Genomic DNA, 22,299 nt, shown 5'->3' on the forward strand with positions numbered 1-22,299 from the left:
TAGAAGTTCTATTATTTTCTTCCTGCACCCCAATGGATCACCTTGCACACCCCCTGCTTTGGAGACCACATCTGTAAATGAAGGTAGAGTGTAGAAATGTTGTTGATTGTGGTGTGCAATTTTATTTATAAAGTGCTTCATTCTATCTTGGGAATAAGCTGAATTAAATTCTAAGATGTCTGTAAAATTTGGTGGGGAAGGTGTTAATATTCCATGGTAACACCTAAAAATTAGTAGTTTGATTCTACTAAAATAGAATTTAAAAGTAAAGACAGGGTAGCCACAGAGTCCTTGAGTGTTTGCAGTCACATCTCAAAGTTAGCAGGGTTTTATAAGTACTGCCTTTCCTAATAGGTAGTAAAATCAAATTGTCTGCAGTGCAAAATACTAGATTTAAAGCATGATGGTGAAAATTATCCTTTAAGAAAGGTGTTATCCTGGCCCAGATTATTGAAATAGAAAATAGTCTTTCGTACCCTTAATTACTTAAAACATCCCAGTTCTCCTACTAAGACATGTGGTAAAGTATTTCTAAATGTTCTTGTTTTAGGGACATGTTCATCCTGGAACTTACACAAATACCTTAGAACGTCTAGTGAAGGAAATGGAAGACACACAAAGGTTCGTTAGCATAAAGATTAATTTGCTAAATTTAACATTCTGCTTGTTTGTGTGGCTTACTTTTAATTTACCTTTTTTAAAAAATCATGAGAAATTAGCGTGCATTTTGGACTCTGTTGTCAACTGTGTTAGAATAAGATATGTTGGCTGGACGTAGTGGCTCATGCCTGTAATCACAACACTTTGGGAGACCCAGGCAAGATTACTTGAGCCCAGGAGTTAAAGGCTGCGGTGAGCTGTGATGGCGCCACTTCACTGCAGCCTGGGTGGCAGAGTGAGACCCAGTCTCAAATGAAAAAAAGAGGCCAGGTGTGGTGGCTCATGCCTGTAATCCAGTACTTTAGGAGGCCAAAGCAGGCAAATCTCTTGAGCCCAGGAGTGTGAGACCAGCCTGGGCAACATGGTGAAACCCCATCTCTACAAAAAATACACAAATTAGCCAATCATGGTGCCACATACCTATGGTTGCAGGTACTCAACAGGCTGAGGTTGGGAGGATCACCTGAGCCCAAGGAGGTCAAGGCTGTAGTGAGCTGTGATTGAGCCACTGCACTCCAATCTAGGTGACAGAATAAGACCCCGTCTCAAAAAAAAGAAAAAAAGGTGGGGGGCCAGGCGCAGTGGCTCACGCCTGTAATCCCAGCACTTTGGGAGGCCGAGGCAGGCGGATCATGAGGTCAGGAGATCGAGACCATGCTGGCTAACACGGTGAAACCCCATCTCTACTAAAAAATAAAAAAAAAAATTAGCTGGGTGTCGTGGCGGGCGCCTGTAGTCCCAGCTCCTGGGGAGGCTGAGGCAGGAGAATGGCGTGAACCCGGAAGTCGGAGGTGGCAGTGAGCCGAGATTGCGCCACTGCACTCTAGACTGGGCAACAGAGCAAGACTCCGTCTCAAAAAAAAAAAAAAGGGAATAAGATGGGTTCTCTTGTTCATAGACTGGATCAAAAGATCCAGGTTTTTATAGTATACTGCACTAACTAATAATATAAATTCCTTTCTGTTTATTACAACTAGTATCTGATAGCTGAAATTCTAGATCGAAAGCATGGGTAGAATTTTTTGTGTTTTTTTTAATGGAAAATACATATAAAATTTACCATTTTAACCATTTTTACATGTACAGTTCAGTGGCATTAAGTAAATTTATATGTTATGCAACCATTATCACCATCTAGCTTCAGAACTTTTTCATCTTTCCAAACTGAAACTCCATACCCTTTAAACAATAACTCCCCATTTTCCCCTTCCTCCCACCCTCAGCAACTACCCTTCTACTTTGTCTCTATGAAATTGACTGTTTTCGTTATCTCATGTAAGCGGTATTATATTTGTCCTTTTACGACTGTCTTATTTCATTCAGGGCAGTGTCTTCAGAGTTCATTCATATTGTAGCATGTGTCAGAATTTCTGTTCTTTTTAAAGCTGATTATTCCATTGTATTATGTATATAACACATTTTCTTTAGTCATCCGTCAGTGGACCTTTGGATTGCTTCCACTTTTTGGCTACTGTGAATAATGCTGCTATGAACATGGGTATACAAATATCTCTTCAAGTCTCTCCTTTAAATTCTGTTGGGCATATACACATAAGTGGACTTAACTGGATTATATGGTAATTCCGTTTAATTTTTTGAGGAACCGCCACACTGTTTTCCACAATGGCTGCACCAATTGCACATTTGCACCAACAATGAATAAGGGTTCCAGTTTCTCCACATCTTTGCCAACACATTATTTTATCTTTGTTTTTTGTTTGTTTTGATAATAGCCATCCTAACAGTAAAGTGGTATCTCCTTATTGTTTGGTTTGCCTTCCCTAATGACTAATGATGTTAACATATTTTCATGTGCTTATTGGCCATTTGTTATACAAATGGAGAAATGTCTTTTCAGATTCTTTGCCTGTTTTTAATTGGCTTGTTTGGTGGGTGGGGCGGTTCACACAGGTAGAATTTTCTGAAATATTTCTATCAAGTTACTCTTTTGAGGAAAAGGTTTAGAATTATGATGAACACCCCCTCCCACACACACGAGAGAGAGAGAGAGAGAGAGATAAAAAAGTTGAGGATCATAATGATCTTAATGAAATTTATGTGACTAATTATGGACAGGTTTTGCTAATAAGAGGGGAAAAATATATTCCTTGTTAATTCAAGGAGTGTCCTTGAACCTAGCCTGGAGAACTTCACTAACAGCTCAGCTGACTTGATTACATGGAAGTTGGTATGTGCTACATATCTCAAACTTGATAACCAAGTAGCTAACTTTAGGAATTTTTCAGATGATTAGTAGTTCAAAAGCTTCCCCCTTTCTGAATTTAATTAGAGAACTTGTCTGTATTGTAAAATTCTTTAAATATTTCATGAATTCTTGTGATCTGTGATATGAAATCTGAAGTTCCTCCTTTAAAATCGAGCACTTCACAAATGAAAGACAGGAGTACTAGTTTAATTGAATGATTGACACTTTTCTATAATGATAGAACAGTACATTTACTAGTTATTTACTCCTCAGCTGTACTTATCCACTGTTTGTGGCTGGGGTAAGGACCTTGTTTAAAATAACTTAATCTTGGAGAGGCAGTATAAGCAAGGACTCTAGAGCTAGACTCTCTGGCTATGAATCCCACATCCTTGCATTAGAAGCTCTTGCAAGTTACTTTGCTTTTCTAATGTTGGTTTTCTTATCTATAAAATGCGTTATAAACTACTACATGGGGTTGTTTTAAGGGTTAAAAGAGTTAATATATAAAGCCCTTAGTGCAGTGCCTGTCACATATTAAGTGCTCGGTAAGTGTTAGGTGTTGTGATGATGATGACAGTGACAACTACTGCTGCTAGAAAGCCTAGTTAACTTATCAGGTTGTTGGGCATCTAGAACCCAGTGAACTTTAAAGAGTAGAGAGGATAATCAAATTAGTGATGTTTATTCTTTGCCATTTTTCCTTTCCCATTCTGTGAGTGGTTTGGACAGATCATTCTTGAAGTTCTAGCTTTATGGAAATCCTCAAGTCTTTTATGCAGTGGAACACTATTCTAATGCCACACTGGTAACTGGGTAAAAGCCTAGCACCTAAAATATATCTGTTTTCATGAAAATTGTACATCGTGATGTATTTGGGAGACATAATTTGACCTATAGTATAACAAAATTTGTCATATACCAGGGTACTTAATAAGGGTTTTCTTTGTGCTGCTTTTAGATATAAACTAAAGACTTTTTAAAAATATTTTTAGAGTAAACTGTTACAACATTCTTTCCAATTCTCAGGCTAGATGAACTGCAGAAGCAACTACAAGAAGACATAAGGCAAGGCCGAGGCATTAAATCCCCAATCAGAATTGGAGAAGAAGACAGTACAGATGATGAGGATGGCCTCTTAGAAGAGCACAAGTATAGCATTTTTCATAATGTATTTTACCTTATTAAAGTTTTTACATTTTTTAGTTTTGTTTTTGTAAAGTAAATGGGCCATTGATGGCTGTTAGTGAATAATTTATGATAGGTTTCTAATCTGTCTGTAATGGGTTTGAAAGGCAAATGTTAGGGCCAAGTTTCATCTTTTATCTTTTCTCCTGGTTATTGTTTCTTTTCACATAGACACTTTTAGTGGCTTTTGACTAACAACTACAAAAAGTGGAAGAAGCAAAGCATACTTTTCTCATGCTAGTCTTCTAATTTGGGATTAACATTGGCTTAAAAAATAGTTTTCTTTGCACCCAGCTTTTAAATACAAAACTATATGTAGTGTAACAATTTGGTATTGATTGACTTTTTTATGTTTCAGGGAATTTCTAAAGAAATTTTCAGTTACAATTGATGCTATTCCTGATCATCATCCAGGTGAAGAAATATTTAATTTCCTCAATTCTGGAAAAATTTTCAATCAGTATACCTTGGATTTAAGAGACTCTGGTTTTATTGGACAAAGTGCTGTAGAAAAACTTATTCTTAAGTAAGTAGAAAAATAGACATTTTACTTTTATATGTATAAAAAATTACTCTAAAACACTTCTGATTCACGTAATCTTCTAAAAGGTTAATTTCTATTATGACCTATTAAGTTTCCTAATCCTCTTATTACTATTGATCTTTATGTTTTCTTCTTTAATTATAGGAAGCAGTGTAGGATAGTTGTTTGACACATCTCATGCCTTTATTAATTATGATTAAGATCAGTGTATAATAACAGTGACTGTCAAAATAATAGTGGTTTAAACAAGAAGTATATTTGAAAGAAGTATAAAAGCAGGAAGTCCAGGGCTGGAGTGCCAGTTTTACCATATAATCTTCTTCACCATTCTTAGCACCTAGCTTCGGGTGCTGTTCTAGCTCCAGCCTTTAGTTCAAATTCCCAGAAATTCCACACAGCATTCCCACACACTAAGTTAGTTGAATAGAAAACTTAGTCAATATGACCACACTTCGCCACAAGGGAAGCCAGAGAGTGATGTTTATTTCAGGCAGCCAGTGTTCGCAGCTACAGATCAGGGTTCAGTTACCAAGAAGAAAGGCAAAAATAGATGCTGGGATGTGCAACTAGTAATCTCCACCACAGTGCCCAAACTGATCTAATTTCTCTCAGTGCATGATATCTCAGCTCTAGAGAGATCACATCAGTTCTGCTGCCAATTTTTTAAAGTACTTCCCCAGTCTGAGACTTGATAGGCTCTTTCTCAACACTACCAGCAAATGTGGCTTTGTCTGCCAGTTAAATGTAGAGCCTACCCAACAGACTGGATCAGCTTTAGGCCATCAATTAAATTTATTTTATGAGTAACTCATCCATATTGGTATAGAGTCCACCTCTATGGACTGAAGACAGTTTGCTTGCTCATTTCTCTGATTATGTCAGAGGTGTTGGTGGTGATAGTAGAAGTATTTTGCCGTGAAGTTAATAGCCATGTTGATTTTACTTTATTTTTTCAGATCGGGAAAAACAGATCAGATTTTTTTGACAACACAAGGTTTCCTTACGTCTGCTTATCACTATGTCCAGTGTCCTGTCCCTGTGTTAAAGTGGCTGTTTCGGGTAAGAGGAATGTTTAGAGGGTTATAGTTGCCTCCTACTATATTTCTAAGTCAAAAGCTTTTAAACAATTTTATTTGCACATTACTGCAGAAAAAATTAATGTAGCACATCCATGATGTCAGTGGCTTAGAATGTAGCAAAAAGAGTCAATATAAAGAGATTATGAAGGAAGGGATAATGTAGATAGTTGTACAGGACAGTCAGTGTTAGTTGTGCCTGAACCTTTCACCACAGTGATAAATCACTATTATAGTTAGTTTTAGAAGGGATCTTCTAATGCTTACATACCTAAATTTCTTTTTAACTTTTTTTCATGTTTATGGTGGTACCTATATACATTTTCAGAATTTTAATTGTATGCTAATATTTCCCCATTTGTATATATGGTTTTTTTTTTTGGATGCAAATCCAACCAAGTGTTTCTTTTCCCCATTCATATTTAACGCTTAAATCCACTTAAATAATTATCTTAAATTTAAGATATGATAATTCCAGAAAGTTAACTCAATTGGTAACTTTTTAAATATCAGTGGTATCATTGATGCTATATATGGAGTCCTGGTGTTACTCTAGATACTTTGGACCTTCATGCAGATCAATGTAGAAGTTTCTTACTCTTGACATTTGTATCAGCCAGGAGTGGTGGCTCATGCCTGTAATCCCAGCACTTTGGGAGGCCGAGGCAGGTGGATCATGAGGTCAGGAGCTGGAGATCAGCCTAGCCAACATGGTGAAACCCTGTCTCCACTAAAAATACAAAAATTAGCCAGGTGTGGTGGTGGGCGCTTGTAATCCCAGCTACTCAGGAGGCTGAGGCAGGAGAATTGCTTGAACCCAGGAGGTGGAGTTTACAGTGAGCCAAGATTGCTCCATTGTACTGCAGCCTGGGGGACAGAGTGAGACTCTGTCTCCAAAAAAAAAAAAAAAAAAGACATTTATATGGGAGGGCATGGATGGGGCTTTTTGCAGTATAAAAGCTTCTGTATCAACAAGTACTATAGTAACTACCCAGTTAGATTGGAATTATGTTTCTTTCAAAGACGAGAACGATTATGAATGACAAGTTATTCTTGGCAGTGGCTCACGCCTGTAATTCTAGCACTTTGGGATACCAAGGCAGGAGGATTACTTGAGACCAGGAGTTTGAGATCAGCCTGGGCAACATAGCAAGACCACATCTGTTTAAAAAACAAAAAAAAAAGTTATTCTCAGGTTACTGAGTGTTCCACTTTAATAAAATCCTAAATGTGTGAAAAATATACATTCAGGAAAAAGGAATCGTAGTATAAAAGAGTCCTTTATAATATGTGAGTGTTGGCCCCAGAAATCCTATAACAAAAAGGAAAAAAGTATCAATGGTATCAGAGAACTGCAGCTATTATATATAAAGTGAAAAGTGGGAAAAACATGGAGTTTCTACTCTGGGTTTTATGATAGCATTTCAAGAAATCTTGTATTTGGTGAGAACTGGAGAGATATTCCAGTACAGCCTTTCGTTCATTGTTTTATATAGTTGGCATTTTGAGTGCCAGCTGTGCCAGGCACTGGAGAGAACAGCAATGAAAAAATCAGTGTCTCTGATCTCATGAAGCCCACATGCTAATATAGAGGAGACAAACAAGTGTGTGTGTGTGTGTGTGTGTGCGCACGTGCGCGCACGCGTGCATATTTGTAAGTGTATTATGTCAGATGATAAGTGCTATGAAGAAAACGTAGGGTAAGGTAGATACAGAGAGTACCGGGGTGAGAGAGAAAGTTTGCTTTTTTAAAGTGTAAAGTAGTTGAAGGTTTTGTGGTTAAGGTAAGATCCAAGTAAAGGAGTAGCTTGTCAGTGTCACTCCTAAAGTGTTCCCTCACTGCCTCCACTGAAGATACGTGGACACAGGCTCCAGATAAGGTCTGTCTTACCAGCAGTTTTCAGTGAGACTCTTGCCCATCTGAAGAAACCTACAAATTTCTACTTATTACAGTTCAAAACTAATCATGCCACTGTACTCCAGCCTGGGGAACAGAGAAAGACCCCATCTCAAACAAACAAACAAACAAAAAACTTCCTTTACTGTTATGCCAGGGCTTCATTGTTCTCTAATTGTGTATATCATTTCTTAAACCTCCAAGTAAGACTTTGCATTTATCTATGTTAATTTGCCTCTTGTTGATGTGGGCCCATTGTTGTAGCCATTCAAACCCTAATTATGACATACAAGCATACCTTCATTTAAGCAGTTTTTTAATAAATTTCATATTTATTTTCTGAAAACCAGACTAATCATTCATTAAACACTTTCCCTGTGTAAGACACTGTCTTATTTCTTCTTTTTTGATTCCAAGTCCATTTTCATCATGGGAGGCTTTACCAACTTGTAAGTAGTTTTTAGAAATTATGTCAATTCATTTTAATGCTATACTCCTAACTAGTATTTTGTAAGTTTAATGTTAAAATGTAATTAAAATCCTTGCATTTTTGTGATTTTATCATGAGTGTCTAAATGTAGTAGACCAGAAAAAGGTTAGTACTTTTTTTTTTAACAATTTTCAAAAGGAATTCAGGTTTGATTATGAAAAGTTCAAGTAAAATGGAAAGGAGATTAAAATTTATTTATTTATTTATTTGTTTGTTTATTTTTGAGAGAGAGTCTCACTTGGTCACCCAGGCTGGAGTGCAGTGGCGTGATCTCTGCTCACTGCAACCTCCGCCTCCTAGGTTCAAGCAATTCTCCTGCTCGGCCTCTCAAGTAGCTGGGATTACAGGCCTGTGCCACCACACCTGGCTAATTTTTCTATTTTTAGTAGAGACGGGGTTTTACGATGTTGGTCAGGCTGGCCTCGAATTCCTGGCCTTAAGTGAGCCACCGCACCCAGCCTAAAATATTTTTAAAAAGAAGTTTCTGTCAGAATCTGTTTGAGTGAACAGTTTAAATTTTTTTAATTAAAATAAGAAGGCTGAACTCCCAAGTCCTAATTTCTGGAGCTGTTACATTTTGGTCAGTGTTTTCTAGAGTATTCTCTGCATTCAAAAATTGCCATGTAACTTAACATAAACAGAACATGTGAATGTGTCTTATAACTTGTTTGTTTCAGATAGCAGTAAATTATTGAGCATTTCATCTCAGAGTGTTGATACGTTATCCTTTTCAGTGGCTTCATAGTGTTCCTTTGTTAGGCTATACCATGATTTATTTAACCCAATCTCAACTGATAGACATTAGATTGCTGTATATACTCCTTTACACATTTACTTAATTATCTGAAATCACTGTATTTCCCACCCTGGAATTTTTCACCCACCGCAAAAAGATTGTTAGAAACCTTGTCCTATGTGTAACATGTCTGTGAATGGTGTTGCCTCCTAGTGGCAGAGCTTAACAGCACAAACATCATAGCAGAAGTTTTTTTTTCACATAGATTGTGTTCAGAATGACACAAGCCATATGACTGATTGAAAATAGAGTTCAGGTTACTCCTCCTTACATTTTTATTTTATTTTATTTTATTTTATCTTATTTTATTTTATTTATTTTGAGACAGAGTCTCTCTTGGTCTCTCAGGCTGGAGTGCAGTGGCACGATCTCGGCTCACCGCAACCTCCACATCCCGGATTCAAGCGATTCTCATGCCTCAGCCTCTTAAGTAGCTGGGATTACAGGCACCCACCACCACGCCCAGCTAATTTTTTTTTTTTTTTGTATTTTTATTAGAGATGGGGTTTCACCATGATGGCCAGGCTGCTCTCGAACTCCTGACCTCGAGTGATCTGCCTGCCTCAGCCTCCCAAAGTGCTGGGATTACAGGTGTGAGCCACTGTGCTCGGCAACCCTTTACATTTTAAATTTAAATGTATTATAATCTATGGCTTCTAAGCAAATGAAAAAATAATAGAAATACAGTATGTGTTCCTCTACAAATCCACTATAAAATTACTTTGTTAAATGATTTTTAAAAATTTTTTTTAAACTTGAGATTTTTGTTCCCAAAAAATTGTCTTGTAAAAAATTATGTCAGGCGGGGCGTGATGGCTCATGCCTGTAATCCCAGCACTTTGGAAGGCCAAGGCAGGTGGATCACAAGGTCAGGAGTTTGAGACCACCCTAGCCAACATAGTGAAACCCAGTCTCTACTAAAAATACAAAAAAGTATCCGGGCATGGTGGTGGGTGCCTGTAATCCCAGCTACTTGGGAGGCTGAGGCAGGAGAATCGCTTGAACCTGGGAGGCGGAGGTCGCAGTGAGCCAAGATCACACCACTGCACTCCAGGCTGGGTGACAGTGCGAGACTCTGTCCCAAAAAAAAAAAAAAAAGTTATATCAGAGGTTAGGTGCAGTGGCTCAAGCCTGTAATCCCAGCACTTTGGGAGAATGAGATGGATGGATCACTTCAGGCCAGAAGTTCAAGACCAGCCTGATTAACATGGAGAAACCCCGTCTCTAGCCTAATGGTGGCGCAGGCCTATAGGCCCAACTACTTGGGAGGATGAGGCACGAGAATCGCTTGAACCTGGGAGGCAGAGGTTGCAGTCAGCCAAGGTTGCACCACTGCACTCCAGCCTGGGCAATAGAGTGAGACTCTGTCTCAAAAAAAAAAAGGTATATTATTTGTCTCTAAATTCCTGTATGTAAAAAGGCATTACAGGCATATTATTTGCATCTAAATTCCTGTATGTACAAAGACTAACTAGATGAAAGTATAAAATAATAACTTGGCATAAATATTACCAATTAGTTGTTTTGGATTTTTTGGTTTTTTTTTTTTTTTTTTTTTTTTTTTTTTTGAGACAGGGTCTTGCTCTGTCACCCAGGCTGGAGTGCAGTGGTGCGATCACTGCTCACTGCAGCCTCAACCTCCCAGGTTCAAGTGATCCTCCCCCCTCAGCCCCCCAAGTAGCTGGGACTATAGGCATGCCCCACCACACCCAGCTAATTTTTAAAAATTTTTTGTAGAGGTGGGATCTTGCCATGTTGCTCAGGCCAGTCTTGAACCCCTGGGCTCAAATGATCCTCCCACTGCAGCCCCCCAAAGTGCTGAAATTACAGATGTGAGACACTGCGCCTGGCCCTAGTTTAAAAGTTTTAACCAAATTGCACTCACCTGAGGCATAAGACTGCTTTCCTCTTTTCTAGTATTCTTATGAATACTAGAAAATCGATAATACTAGGGTATTATCGATATTCTTGATCATTGCCAATTTTGAAGTCAATCAGTGATATCTTTTTTTGTTTTGTTTTGTTTTGAGATGGAGTCTTGCTCAGTTGCCCAGGCTGGAGTGCAGTGGCACGATCTCAGCTCACTGCAAGCTCTGCCTCCTGGGTTCACACCATTCTCCTGCCTCAGCCTCCCGAGTAGCTGGGACTACAGGCATCCGCCACCACGCCTGGCTAATTCTTTTTGTATTTTTAATAGAGACAGGGTTTCACCGTGTTAGCCAGGATGGTCTCGATCTCCTGACCTCGTGATCCGCCTGCCTCGGCCTCCCAAAGTGCTGGGATTACAGGCGTGAGCCACCGCGTCCAGCCAGTGATATCTTACTGTTTGTATTACATCTCTTTGATCTAGTGATATTGAGCATCTTTGAAAAACTATGTTGGTATATTATTTTGTATATTTGTATCTTATTAATTTGTGGTTTGATTTTTGCCTGCAGCCTTTTCCTTTGTGGTTTTTTGGTTTCATGTCATGCTGTATACTAAAAATACATTTTTTGATAGTTTCAAATGTTATATTTGTCTAATTATAAATGAAAGTTGTAAAAAAAAAAAGCAGCATGTTAGAATGTAAAGAGCTGTGACTTTAGAATTAAATTCCACCTTCTCCACGTATCATATATATTAGTTGGGTAGAATATTTAATCTCTCTGAACCTATTTGCTCATATATGTAATGAGTACTACTTCATAAGGTTATCGTTAGTATTAAATGCACATAAAATGCCTTTATTTTTATTTTATTTTATTGTATTTTATTTTTATTTTTGTGGTACAATCATGGCTCACTGCAACCTCCACCTCCTGGTCTCAACCAATCCTCCACTACAGGTGTGCGCCACCACACCTGGCTAATTTTTGTATTTTTTGTAGAGATGGGGTTTCGCCGTCTTGCACAGGCTGGTCTCAAACTCCTAAGCTCAAGGTATCTGCCCGCCTTAGCCTCACAAAGTGCTAGGATTACAGGCATGAACTGCTGCGCCTGGCCTACATAAAACAACTTTATGTGTGCCTAGCAAATAATGAATGTTTGTGTTTTCTTTCTTCTTAATATCCTGTCATTTCTCTGCTTTTGACAGATGATGTCAGTTCATACAGACTGTATTGTGTCAGTGCAGATTTTAAGTACATTGATGGAAATAACAATTAGAAATGGTAAGTATATCAACTTATTAAGATTTACCGTGTGTATTATTGGTTGCTATTTACATGGTATCTTTCTATATTGCTAAATGTTAGTATATTTGGAAATATACAATACAAAATTATTTTTCTAATCAAAAGTCATTTTTTTGGTTTTTTTTTTTTTGAGACAGAATCTTGCTGTCGCCCGGGCTGAAGTGTAGTGACACAATCTCAGCTCACTGCAACTTCCATCTCCCCGGTTCAAGCAATTCTCGTGCCTCAGCCTCCCAAGTAGCTGGGCCTACAGGCACACACCACTATACCCAGCCAATTGTTTTGTATTTTAGTAGAGACAGGGTTTCACCATGCTGCCCAGGCTGGTCTGGAACTCCTGAGCTCGGGCAATTTACCCACCTTGGCCTCCCACAGTGCTAGGATTACAGGCATGAGCCACCTCACCCGACCTCAAAAGTCTTTAATAATGAAATGGAACTTCAGTTAAACAACGAGTATCTGAATTTTCTTACTTGCATTGAGAAAAAGAGTATAAGATCTTGCAAGTGGAAACCCTCACTTACTGTTTACCAAATCATGGCTTACTTTGCTTGATAAGTGGAAATGGTTCCAAACTTACTTAGCCAAGTAAGTTTAATTGGCTTATTGGTAAGCAACAGTATTATACTGATAATACAGTAAGGCATATTGAAAGCATCCACTGTAAAAGTATAACATTTGCTTTCTCATCTTTGAGAGCCCTTATAATAAAACAAGCATAGTGGTTTACCTGTTTCATCTGTCCTGGGGATTGGGACTATAAAGGCAATGAAGATGATAAAAAGTCTTCCTGTGTTATTGATAGTTGGGATTTTACCAGTGGTATTTCCAGCCATTTTAAAACGTGTTACTTCCTTCTGAGTTACACCCTTTTATTCATCACTCTCAGATATTTTCTTTATGTCATTTTCTTATTTTATTTGGGAATCTGTAATTCCTATGATCATCCTATAACTGTATTGTTAGCATAAAATTAGCAGCTGTCATTTCTATAAAACCATTGTAATTATTCATGTTTCACCTGCAGACTGTCACCTTGCAAATGTGGGTTTGTAGACCACAGATTTAGAATGAAATGTTTTCTTCTGTTAATTAGATACCTTCAGTGACTCACCAGTTTGGCCATGGATCCCATCATTGTCTGATGTAGCAGCTGTGTTTTTCAATATGGGGATTGATTTTAGATCTTTGTTTCCCCTGGAGAATCTTCAGCCAGACTTTAATGAAGACTATCTAGTGTAAGTTTTCTCATCATAATTAACTCCAAAAATATCATTTCGTACAACTTACATATAATTATAGCTAAAGTTTAATATTTATTTCTGATTTTTAAAAAGATCTCTCAAAGTTGAGATCAATCTTGAATTAGATACATTCTTAACATCTGTCTTAATCTAAAAGCCATCATCATGTTTAGCAGGCAAATAATAGAAATATTCTCATAAAAGTTTTGTTTTCTTTTTTAAAAGACTTTCCTTTGTTATTTAACATTGTTTTGGTGGAAGTATTGGCCAAAGTAATTAGACAAGAGAAAAAAAACGAGATACAAAAATTGGAAAGGAGTTGCTGAAAGATTATTTGTAGATGTGAGTTAATCTAGACATAGAAGCCTAAGACTCAGGTGAAAAACTATGACAAATAACTAAGAAAATTTGGTGTGGGTGTCTGAGTATAAAATTAGTAAAGAGAAGTCAATAACCTTCAAATATCTGAAGTGTAACTCGTTAAAAGATACACTGGGCTGGGTGTGGTGGCTTACACCTGTAATCCCAACACTTGGGGAGGCCAAGGCAGGAGAATCACTTGAGGCCAGGAATTGGAAGTTGCAGCGAGTTCGCCACAGTACTGCAGCCTGGGTGACAGAGTGAGACCTTGTCTTTAAAAAAAAAAAAAAGGTGGGGGCCAGGCATGGTGGCTCACGCCTGTAATCCCAGCACTTTGGGAGGCCAAGGCGGGCGGATCACTTGAGGTCAGGAGTTCGAGACCAGTGACCAACATGGTGAAACCCTGTCTCTACTAAAAATACAAAAAAGTTAGCCAGGTGTAGTGGCACGCACCTGTAGTCCCAGCTACCTGGGAGGCTGAGGCAGGAGAATCACTTGAACCCGGGTGGCGGAGGTTACAGTGAGCCAAGATCACACCACTGCACTCCAGCCTGGGTGACAGAGTGAGACTCCATCTAAAAAAAAAAAAAAAGGAAACTGGTTACAGACAAAGTATTAATTTCAAGTCAATAAGAAAAAGATCAATACCTATTAGAAAAATGGGCAGAGGAAATGAATAGACTGATCACAGAAAAGGAAGTAAAAATGGAAAGGTAAAGGAAATAAAAGAGGAAAAAGTTGAATGTTTTCACTTAAACATTATGAAAATTCTCTTTCCACTCCATATAGGATCCCTGGTTACTCAGATGTAGTCTGTATCTGAAAATATGTTGGATAGCAACATTTCAGCTAGAGACTATGTTTCATCACTTTAAATAGGAAAAATAGTTTACCCAGCCCATCCAAAAATCCCAACTATTTCCCCTAAATATTACAAGAATGTTCTTAAACACTTATATAAGTTACCACATTTCTGCATAATATAAACATTTAACATACCTCCTACTTTATTATTTAACATTTAGTGAACTCAGTAGTGTGTAGTAATTTTGTATGTTGTATACAACAATTTGAATTTTTCTTACTTTAGTGAGCATGTACAGTAGTGGAAATAAACAGTGGTGGTGGCTGTAGTCACTATTGTTGTATACTGGTGAGTAAAGGTGGGCACAAGCTTAACACAAGTGATCTGGTGAAGGAATGAGTGCTGTGTAACAAAATGCCTGTTTAAACAACATGAGCATGAGTCTGGAAATTTGTGTGTGTGTGTGTGTGTGTTTGTTTGAGACAGGGTCTTGCTTTGTTGCGCAGGTTGGAGTGCAGTGACACAATCTCAGCTCACAGCAGCCTCCACCTCCCAGCCTCAAGTGATCTTCCCACCTCAGCCTCCTGAGTAGCTGAGACCACAGGTACTCACCACCACGCCCAGCTAATATTTTTTTACTTTTTGTGGAGACGAAGTTTTGCCATGTTGCCCAGGCTGGTCTCGAACCCCTGAGCTCAGGCGATCCGCCGGCCTCAGCTTCCCAAACTGCTGGGATTACAGGCGTGAGTCACTGTGCGTGGCTTGAACTTGTTAAGATACAACCCCACTCACCGTTCTCTTTCTTTTCTTCTCTTCCTGCCCCTCCTTCCCTCCCTTCCCCATCTTCCCCCACTTCTCCCCCTTCCCCTGCCCCTGCCCCTGCCCCTGCCCCTCCCCCTGCCCCTGCCCCTCCCCCTGCCCCTGCCCCTCCCCCTGCCCCTGCCCCTTCCCCTTCTCCTTCCTTCCTTCCTTCCTTCCTTCCTTCCTTCCTTCCTTCCTTCCTTCCTTCCATGAGATGAGGTCTTGGTCTGTCACTGAGGCTGGAGTGCAGTGGCACGGTTATGGGTCACTGCAGCCTCGAACTCCTGAGTTCAAGTGGCCCTCCTGCCTCAGCTTCCTGAGTACCCTGGGATTACAGACACACGCCACCACGCCTGGCCAATGTTTTTAAATTTTTTTATAGAGAGTGGATCTGGCTGTGTTGCCCAGGCTGGTCTCAAAATCCTGGGCTCAAGCAGTCCTCACACCTTGGCCTCCCAAAGTGCTGGGATTACAGGCATGAGCCACTGCACCTGGCCATCACATTTCTTTTTTTAACCAGGACTCACAGCTTACCCATTTTTGCTGGTGTGTATATGCATATTCATCATGGCAAGTTCTCTATACAAATTGTAGCTGTAGAGTGAAAATGTTTGCAGATTGTCAGAGTAAATATTTAGATAGAGAAAATTCAGATATTAAGGGATACTAGTACAATTCTTTTCTTGACCATTATTCTGCTAGATACATAGACTTAAAATTTAAGTCTAAATACATTCTAACTTCCTTCAATTCTGTATCCCTTCAGTTCTCACATCCCTATGTTCCTTTTCCTCCACCTATGTCATATCTATTAGTTCCTTTTCATTTCCTGAGTCAGTCTAATTCAGATTCTCTTTTCATGCCTAGCCTGGCAAAAAATCTTTCCTCCAGGGCCTTTCCACCTGCAAGGTATTATTTTCACTGTTGCAGGAACTCGCTCTCTACTATTCTCAAACCTTTATACCCTATATTTAAGACTTTACGATTTTACCCTGACCTGTTTTCTGTTTTGTCGGCTTTCTAATCAAATTGATCTGCCTGCTGTCCCTCCACACCATAATGACTAGCCCTTATATAGTGTTTGCTGTGTGCCAGACTCTGTTCTAAGGGCTTCACATAGTACCTCACTTAGTAGTTACTACAAATACTAGTAAGATTTTCATTTCCATTTTACAAGTAAGGTTGGCACGGAGAGGTTAAATAACTTGCCCAAGGTTATACAACTAGGAAGGGGCGCAAAGAAGTACTAAGCAGCCATTTTAAAAAACAAGTTCTTCACATGTAGCTGTGGAAATATCTCCAAGATACATTGCTAAGTGAGAAAAGGAAGGTGCAAAGGTATATAATATACTAACATTTGTATTAAAGGTGGAGGGGGAGTGATAAAGGGTAAAAAAATGTTTCCTCTACATTTACAACACCTCTGGCATCAAATGTATAGGTTTTCTACACATTGTCATTTCTCCAGTTCCCTGTAGACACCAACTAGATGCCCTACAGTTTAATGCAATTCTAGTTCTAATTACCCAGAGTTAGCACAGAGCCCACAGGTTAAGGACTCAATCCAACAAGACTGCCACCACTTCATATGGAATCACAAGTCTGGGCTTCCTTTTCTTCTAAACAACTAGCTATAAATCAGGAGTTCCTACAGTCCTCCTCCCCTTTATGTTCAATAATATGCTAGAATGGCTCACAGAACTCAGGAAAGCAGTTTACTTACTGTTATTAGTTTGCTGTAAAGGGTACAACTCAAGAACAGCCAAATGGAAGAGATACATTGCGCAAGGTATGGGGATGGGAGTGCATAGAACTTCCCTGGCCTCTCTAGGTACTCCACCTTCCCATCATTTTTTTTTCTTTCTTCCTTAATAGAGAAGGCAGAGATTTGCCTTTTTTTTTTTTTTTTTAAGACGAAGTCTTGCTGTCGCCCAGGCTGGAGTGCAGTGGTGCGATCTCAGCTCACTGCAACCTCCACCTCCCAGGTTCAAGCAATTCTCCTGCCTCAGCCTCCCGAGTAGCTGGGATTACAGGCGCCCGCCACCACACCAGCCTAATTTTTCTATTTCTAGCAGAGATGGGGTTTCACCATGTTGGCCAGGCTGGTCTCGAACTCCTGACCTCGGGTGATCTGCCTGCCTCAGCCTCCCAAAGTGCTGGGATTACAAGCGTGAGCCACCATGCCCAGCCAAATTTTGCCATATTGCCCAGGCTAGTCTTGATCTCCTGGGCTCAGGCTATCCGCCTGCCTCAGCCTATCAAAGTGCTGGGATTCAGGTGTGAGCCCACCCCACCCCACCCCACCCCACCCCACCCACTCTCTCATCATCTTGATGCCTTAGCCAATCCAGAAGCTCTCTGAACTTTAGGGTATTTATGGAGGGCCCATTACACGGGGCTGGTTGATTAAAGCATTAGCCATTTTAATCTTTAACCCCTCTGGGTGGGACTGAAAGTTTCAGCCTTCTAGTTACATGATTGATAACTCTGCCAACCAGCCCCCATCCTCTAGGAGTCACAATATTATTAGCATAAATTTAGGTATGGTTGAAAAGGGCTTATTATAAATAACAAAAGAGACTCCTTCTACCTTATCAGACATTCCAGAGGTTTTAGGAGCTCTGTGCCAGGAATTGGGGACAAAGATCAAATGTATTTCTTCTTATACCACAGTGGGACATATATTCATATTTGTTTGTTTATACATAAAATGCCAATGGAAGGAAGGACTAAAACTTGTAGCAATTATCTTAAGGAGGAAACGAGTGGTTATAAAGAACGGAGCTAGGAGGGCAGTTTATCACAGCATACTGTACCTTAATATATTTTGATTTTTTAAAACCATAAAAAAGTGTTATTTTTTCAAAAAATTAAAAATGTTATCTATCTTTTGAAAGCTAAGTTCATGCATCTCCTCTTTCATGAATCTTCACTGATAACCTCTGATAACTAGAGTGCTTTGAATTGTTTCTGTATATTGCTATAGCAGTTTCTTTAGGCCATTTATGAGTCTTTTACCTATTATGAATTCTTTTTAGTCAGAGCCATCTTCTACGTAGCTCTGTAACACCAAGAGCAATGAGGATAGTACCATATAAAAAGTAGCTTGTTCAAGAGAAAACTGATGCATAATGATAGAAATCATTAGTGTTTGCCTTGAGTCAGGGATAGCAGATTGACTTGGATTTGGCATAAAGAGACTTTTGAGGGGAATGAAAATGTTCTATTTCTTGATTTGGATGGTGGTTACATTAGTATATATGATTATCAAAACTTAAAATGGGTATATTCCTTTTATTGTATGTAAATTATACCTCGATAAAATATAGTTTTTAAAAAGTAGCCCAGAATTTCTTAAAGTGAGTAATATATTTTGTGCCTAACTTCACATTGCTTTACTCACTTCTCAATAGTTCTGAAACACAGACAACATCAAGGGGGAAAGAAAGTGAAGATTCATCTTATAAGCCAGTTTTTTCAACACTTCCTGAAACCAACATTTTAAATGTGGTTAAGGTAGGAAAAAATTTTGTGTGTCTTCTGCTCAGAGCTAGAACCATTTAGTCTGTGGTTAATGGTTTTTTAAAAAAAAAGTCTCGGCCGGGTGCAGTGGCTCACGCCTGTAATCCCAGCACTTTGGGAGGCCAGGGCGGGCAGATCACAAGGTCAGGAAATCGAGACCATCCTGGCTAACACGGTGAAAACCCGTCTCTACTAAAAATACAAAAAATTAGCCAGGCATGGCAGCGGGTACCTGTAGTCCCAGCTATTCAGGAGGCTGAGGCAGGAGAATGGCGTGAACCCAGGAGGCGGAGCTTGCAGTGAGCCGGGATCGTGCCACTGCACTCTAGCCTGGGCAACAGAGCAAGACTCTGTCTCAAAAAAAAAAAAAAAAAAACTCTCTAGTTTCTTACCAGGTGATTTCCAGTCTCTGAAATTTCTTAGCAATAATCTTTGTATTAAAAATTGTTTTTGCTGTTTTTATTTAGTTTTAATATTAGTGATGAACAGAACTTTAAGTCAGTTACATCATTAAATAGTTTTGAAACCAATAGTTTTTTATAAGTAGGATGTATGAAGAAAAAAGACTTACAGTATAACTTTGTGATCAAGAGTTAATGGCAGAGGCCAGGCGCGGTGGCTCATGCCTGTAATCCCAGCACTTTGGGAGGCCAAGACGGGTGGATCACCTGAGGTCAGGAGCTCAAGACCAGCTTGGCCAACATGGTGAAACCCCATCTCTACTAAAAATACAAAAAAAAAAATTAGTCAGGCGTGGTGGCAGGTGCCTGTTATCCCAGCTACTGGGGAGGCTGAGGCAGGAGAATCACTTGAACCCGGGAGGTGGAGGTTGCAAAAAGCCGAGATCACACCACTGTACTCCAGCCTGGGCGACAGAGTGAGACTCCGTCTCAAAAAAAAGAAGATAAAAAAAAAAAGAGTTAATGACAGTGTGAAACATTTTTAGTTGCTGAATTGAATCAGTGATACAGAACCATTAAGAAAATCTCAAAAATGGAAAATGGAGAAGAAAATGCCACTTAATTCAACTATTAACATTGAGTAGTTCTTGCCTTCTTTTCTCTAGACATCTGATGTTTGTTTTCCTTATAGTTCTTTTTTGCATCTTTCGTCAAAAAGAGTTTATAATTAAAACTCTAAAAATAAAATATACCTCCTAAAATATTTTTGTCTGTGCATTTATGTTAAACAGTTTCTAGGCTTGTGTACATCTATACATCCAGAAGGTTACCAGGATCGTGAAATAATGTTGCTGATTTTAATGTTATTTAAAATGAGTTTGGAAAAACAGCTGAAACAGATTCCTTTAGTAGACTTTCAAAGCCTCCTGATAAACCTGATGAAAAACATCAGAGATTGGAACACAAAGGTAATGTTACTTAAAACTTCATTATTCATGTTTTATATAGCATTACAATTTGACTCATAGTGCATATGGAATTAATACTGTTTCTAAACTCAAGATCTTTGGCAGATTAAAAATGAACTGAGGAAGGGAATGTTTGCTGGAGCTGTATTATTTAAATTCATGATAATTGAATTTTTTCTAAAACTTCAGCTCTTTATCCAACAAAAATGTGTTTATTGGGGATTTCCTATGGACTAAGCATTAATGTAGGTGCTAGAGATTGAGCTGTGAAAGAGACAAAGCCTTTGCCTTCATGGGGCTTTTGTCCTAGTCAAAGGGTTAGATAAACAAGTAAATGTTGATTATATTATGTCAGGTAGTAGTTAAGTACTACAAATGAAAATAAAGCAGGACATGAGTACAGCAAGACCAGATGCTATGCTATTTCATATAAGGCTGGCAGGGAAAGGCCTTTCCAAAATAACCTTGGAGCAGAGACCTAAATGAAATGATGGAGTGAGTCATACCTACAACCAGAATTTGAGTTGAACTTCTGCAACCATATGGAGGATGAACATGTATAATTTTTGTTAGGCCTTTTTAAAATTTATATTTTTCAGTCTTTTTTGGTGGAAAAGTTAAAATATGCAAAAGTAAGGCAAAGAGTATAATAAATTCCTAAGTATCACTTTACTTCAATAATTGAGACATAATCTTGCCTAATGTAAAACTGACTCTATATTTCCTTTCCCTGCTCATCAGATTATTTTGAAGCAACTGTTAGGCTTTTTTTAAAATCGATACACAATGGTAATACATATTTTGGGGGTGTTAGGCTTTTTTTTTTTTTTTTTTAAGACAGCATCTCCTGTCACCCAGGCAGGAGTGCAGTGGCGCAATCTTGTCTCAGTGCAACCTCTGCCTTCCGGATTCAGGCGATTCTCATTCCTCAGCCTCCCAAGTAGATGAGACTATAGATACATGTCACTCCGCCCAGCTAATTTCTGTGTATTTAGTAGAGACAGGGTTTTACCATTTTGGCCAGGCTGGTCTCAAACTCCTGGCCTCAAGTGATTCACCTCCCTCGGCCTCCCAAAGTGCTGGGATTACAGGCTTGAGCCACCACACCTGGCCAGGTGTTAGGCTTTTAAAAATACTGGAATAGGATCCCTAAAGTGCAAGAAATCCCAAATCAGGAACATATATGGTCTTGTACAGCTCTCATACACATTTGTATTTAGATCAGTTTATCTTTCCAAGAAGGACTGTTTAAATATCAATGGGAGATATGATGTAGTACAAAACGTGAAAGCCAAGTGAAATTCTGCTAAATGTATCTGTTCAGTCCATTTAAGATAGTATAAGTAAAACTGAATCTGTGTATTGTGTACATTTTAGCAGATTCTAGACTCCATGCTATTTCTAAAAATGTGTGCTCTATTTTGTACTAATGCTTCCATTATGTCAAGAAGGGATGTAGACGATCTGTTGGGTGTTTTATTCTATTGTTCTGTTTGAAAAGAAATCTTACATGTTCTTTTTTTTCAGGTGCCTGAACTCTGTCTGGGCATAAATGAACTCTCCAGTCATCCCCACAACCTCCTGTGGTTGGTACAGCTGGTCCCTAATTGGACATCACGTGGAAGGTATTGAAAAGTGAGAATTAAACATTAAGAAATTTTATAATTTTACATTAATGAAATGCCTTGGGTTATTTCCATTCATCATTCTTTGAATGTTAGATCAGATATGTTTATTTCATATTCAGTTGCGAGAAAAGGCATTAATAGCCTGATTCTGCCTTATTCTAATTCTTAACTCAGGTCATTATGTAATTTTTTTTTTTTTTTTTTTGAGACAAGAGTCTCACTCTGTCACCCAAGCCGAATATTTTTTTATTTTTAATTTTAGTTTATCTGTTACCTTAATACAGATGACATATTCCACAAAAATAAATGAATTAGCTTTTTTTTGCTTTAGTAAAAATAAATTTCATCAGTAAAAAAATAGGTTTTCTGTCCATAAATCATCAGGGTCAAAGATAAGGCCATTAAATGATTTATTGAGCTTCAGATAACTCAAGTTTTATGTACAGATATTTTACATGAAAATTTTACTGTTCTATAACAGCTTATATGTTCCTGTACAGACTTCTCTTGAAACATTGCCTATATTTCCAATTAGAA

General features: G+C 38.7%; 1 protein-coding gene across 4 annotated transcripts in view; it reads left to right on the forward strand.

Annotated features, from left to right (window-relative positions):
* Window positions 1-22,299, forward strand: part of SLF2 (SMC5-SMC6 complex localization factor 2) — a 52,760-nt gene that overhangs the window by 13,045 nt on the left and 17,416 nt on the right. For all 4 annotated transcript variants that reach the window (XM_019034578.4, XM_019034577.4, XM_019034576.4 and 1 more), the window contains exons 6-14: window positions 551-621; window positions 3,896-4,018; window positions 4,413-4,580; window positions 5,555-5,657; window positions 11,934-12,009; window positions 13,130-13,271; window positions 18,657-18,759; window positions 19,958-20,134; window positions 21,662-21,759. In XM_019034578.4, the coding sequence (XP_018890123.3) occupies window positions 551-621; window positions 3,896-4,018; window positions 4,413-4,580; window positions 5,555-5,657; window positions 11,934-12,009; window positions 13,130-13,271; window positions 18,657-18,759; window positions 19,958-20,134; window positions 21,662-21,759 (1,061 nt within the window). The remainder of the gene's footprint in view (window positions 1-550; window positions 622-3,895; window positions 4,019-4,412; window positions 4,581-5,554; window positions 5,658-11,933; window positions 12,010-13,129; window positions 13,272-18,656; window positions 18,760-19,957; window positions 20,135-21,661; window positions 21,760-22,299) is intronic.

This window comes from Gorilla gorilla, chromosome 8 (assembly GCF_029281585.2).
Source record: "Gorilla gorilla gorilla isolate KB3781 chromosome 8, NHGRI_mGorGor1-v2.1_pri, whole genome shotgun sequence".
In the NCBI taxonomy this organism is placed as follows: domain Eukaryota; kingdom Metazoa; phylum Chordata; class Mammalia; order Primates; family Hominidae; genus Gorilla; species Gorilla gorilla.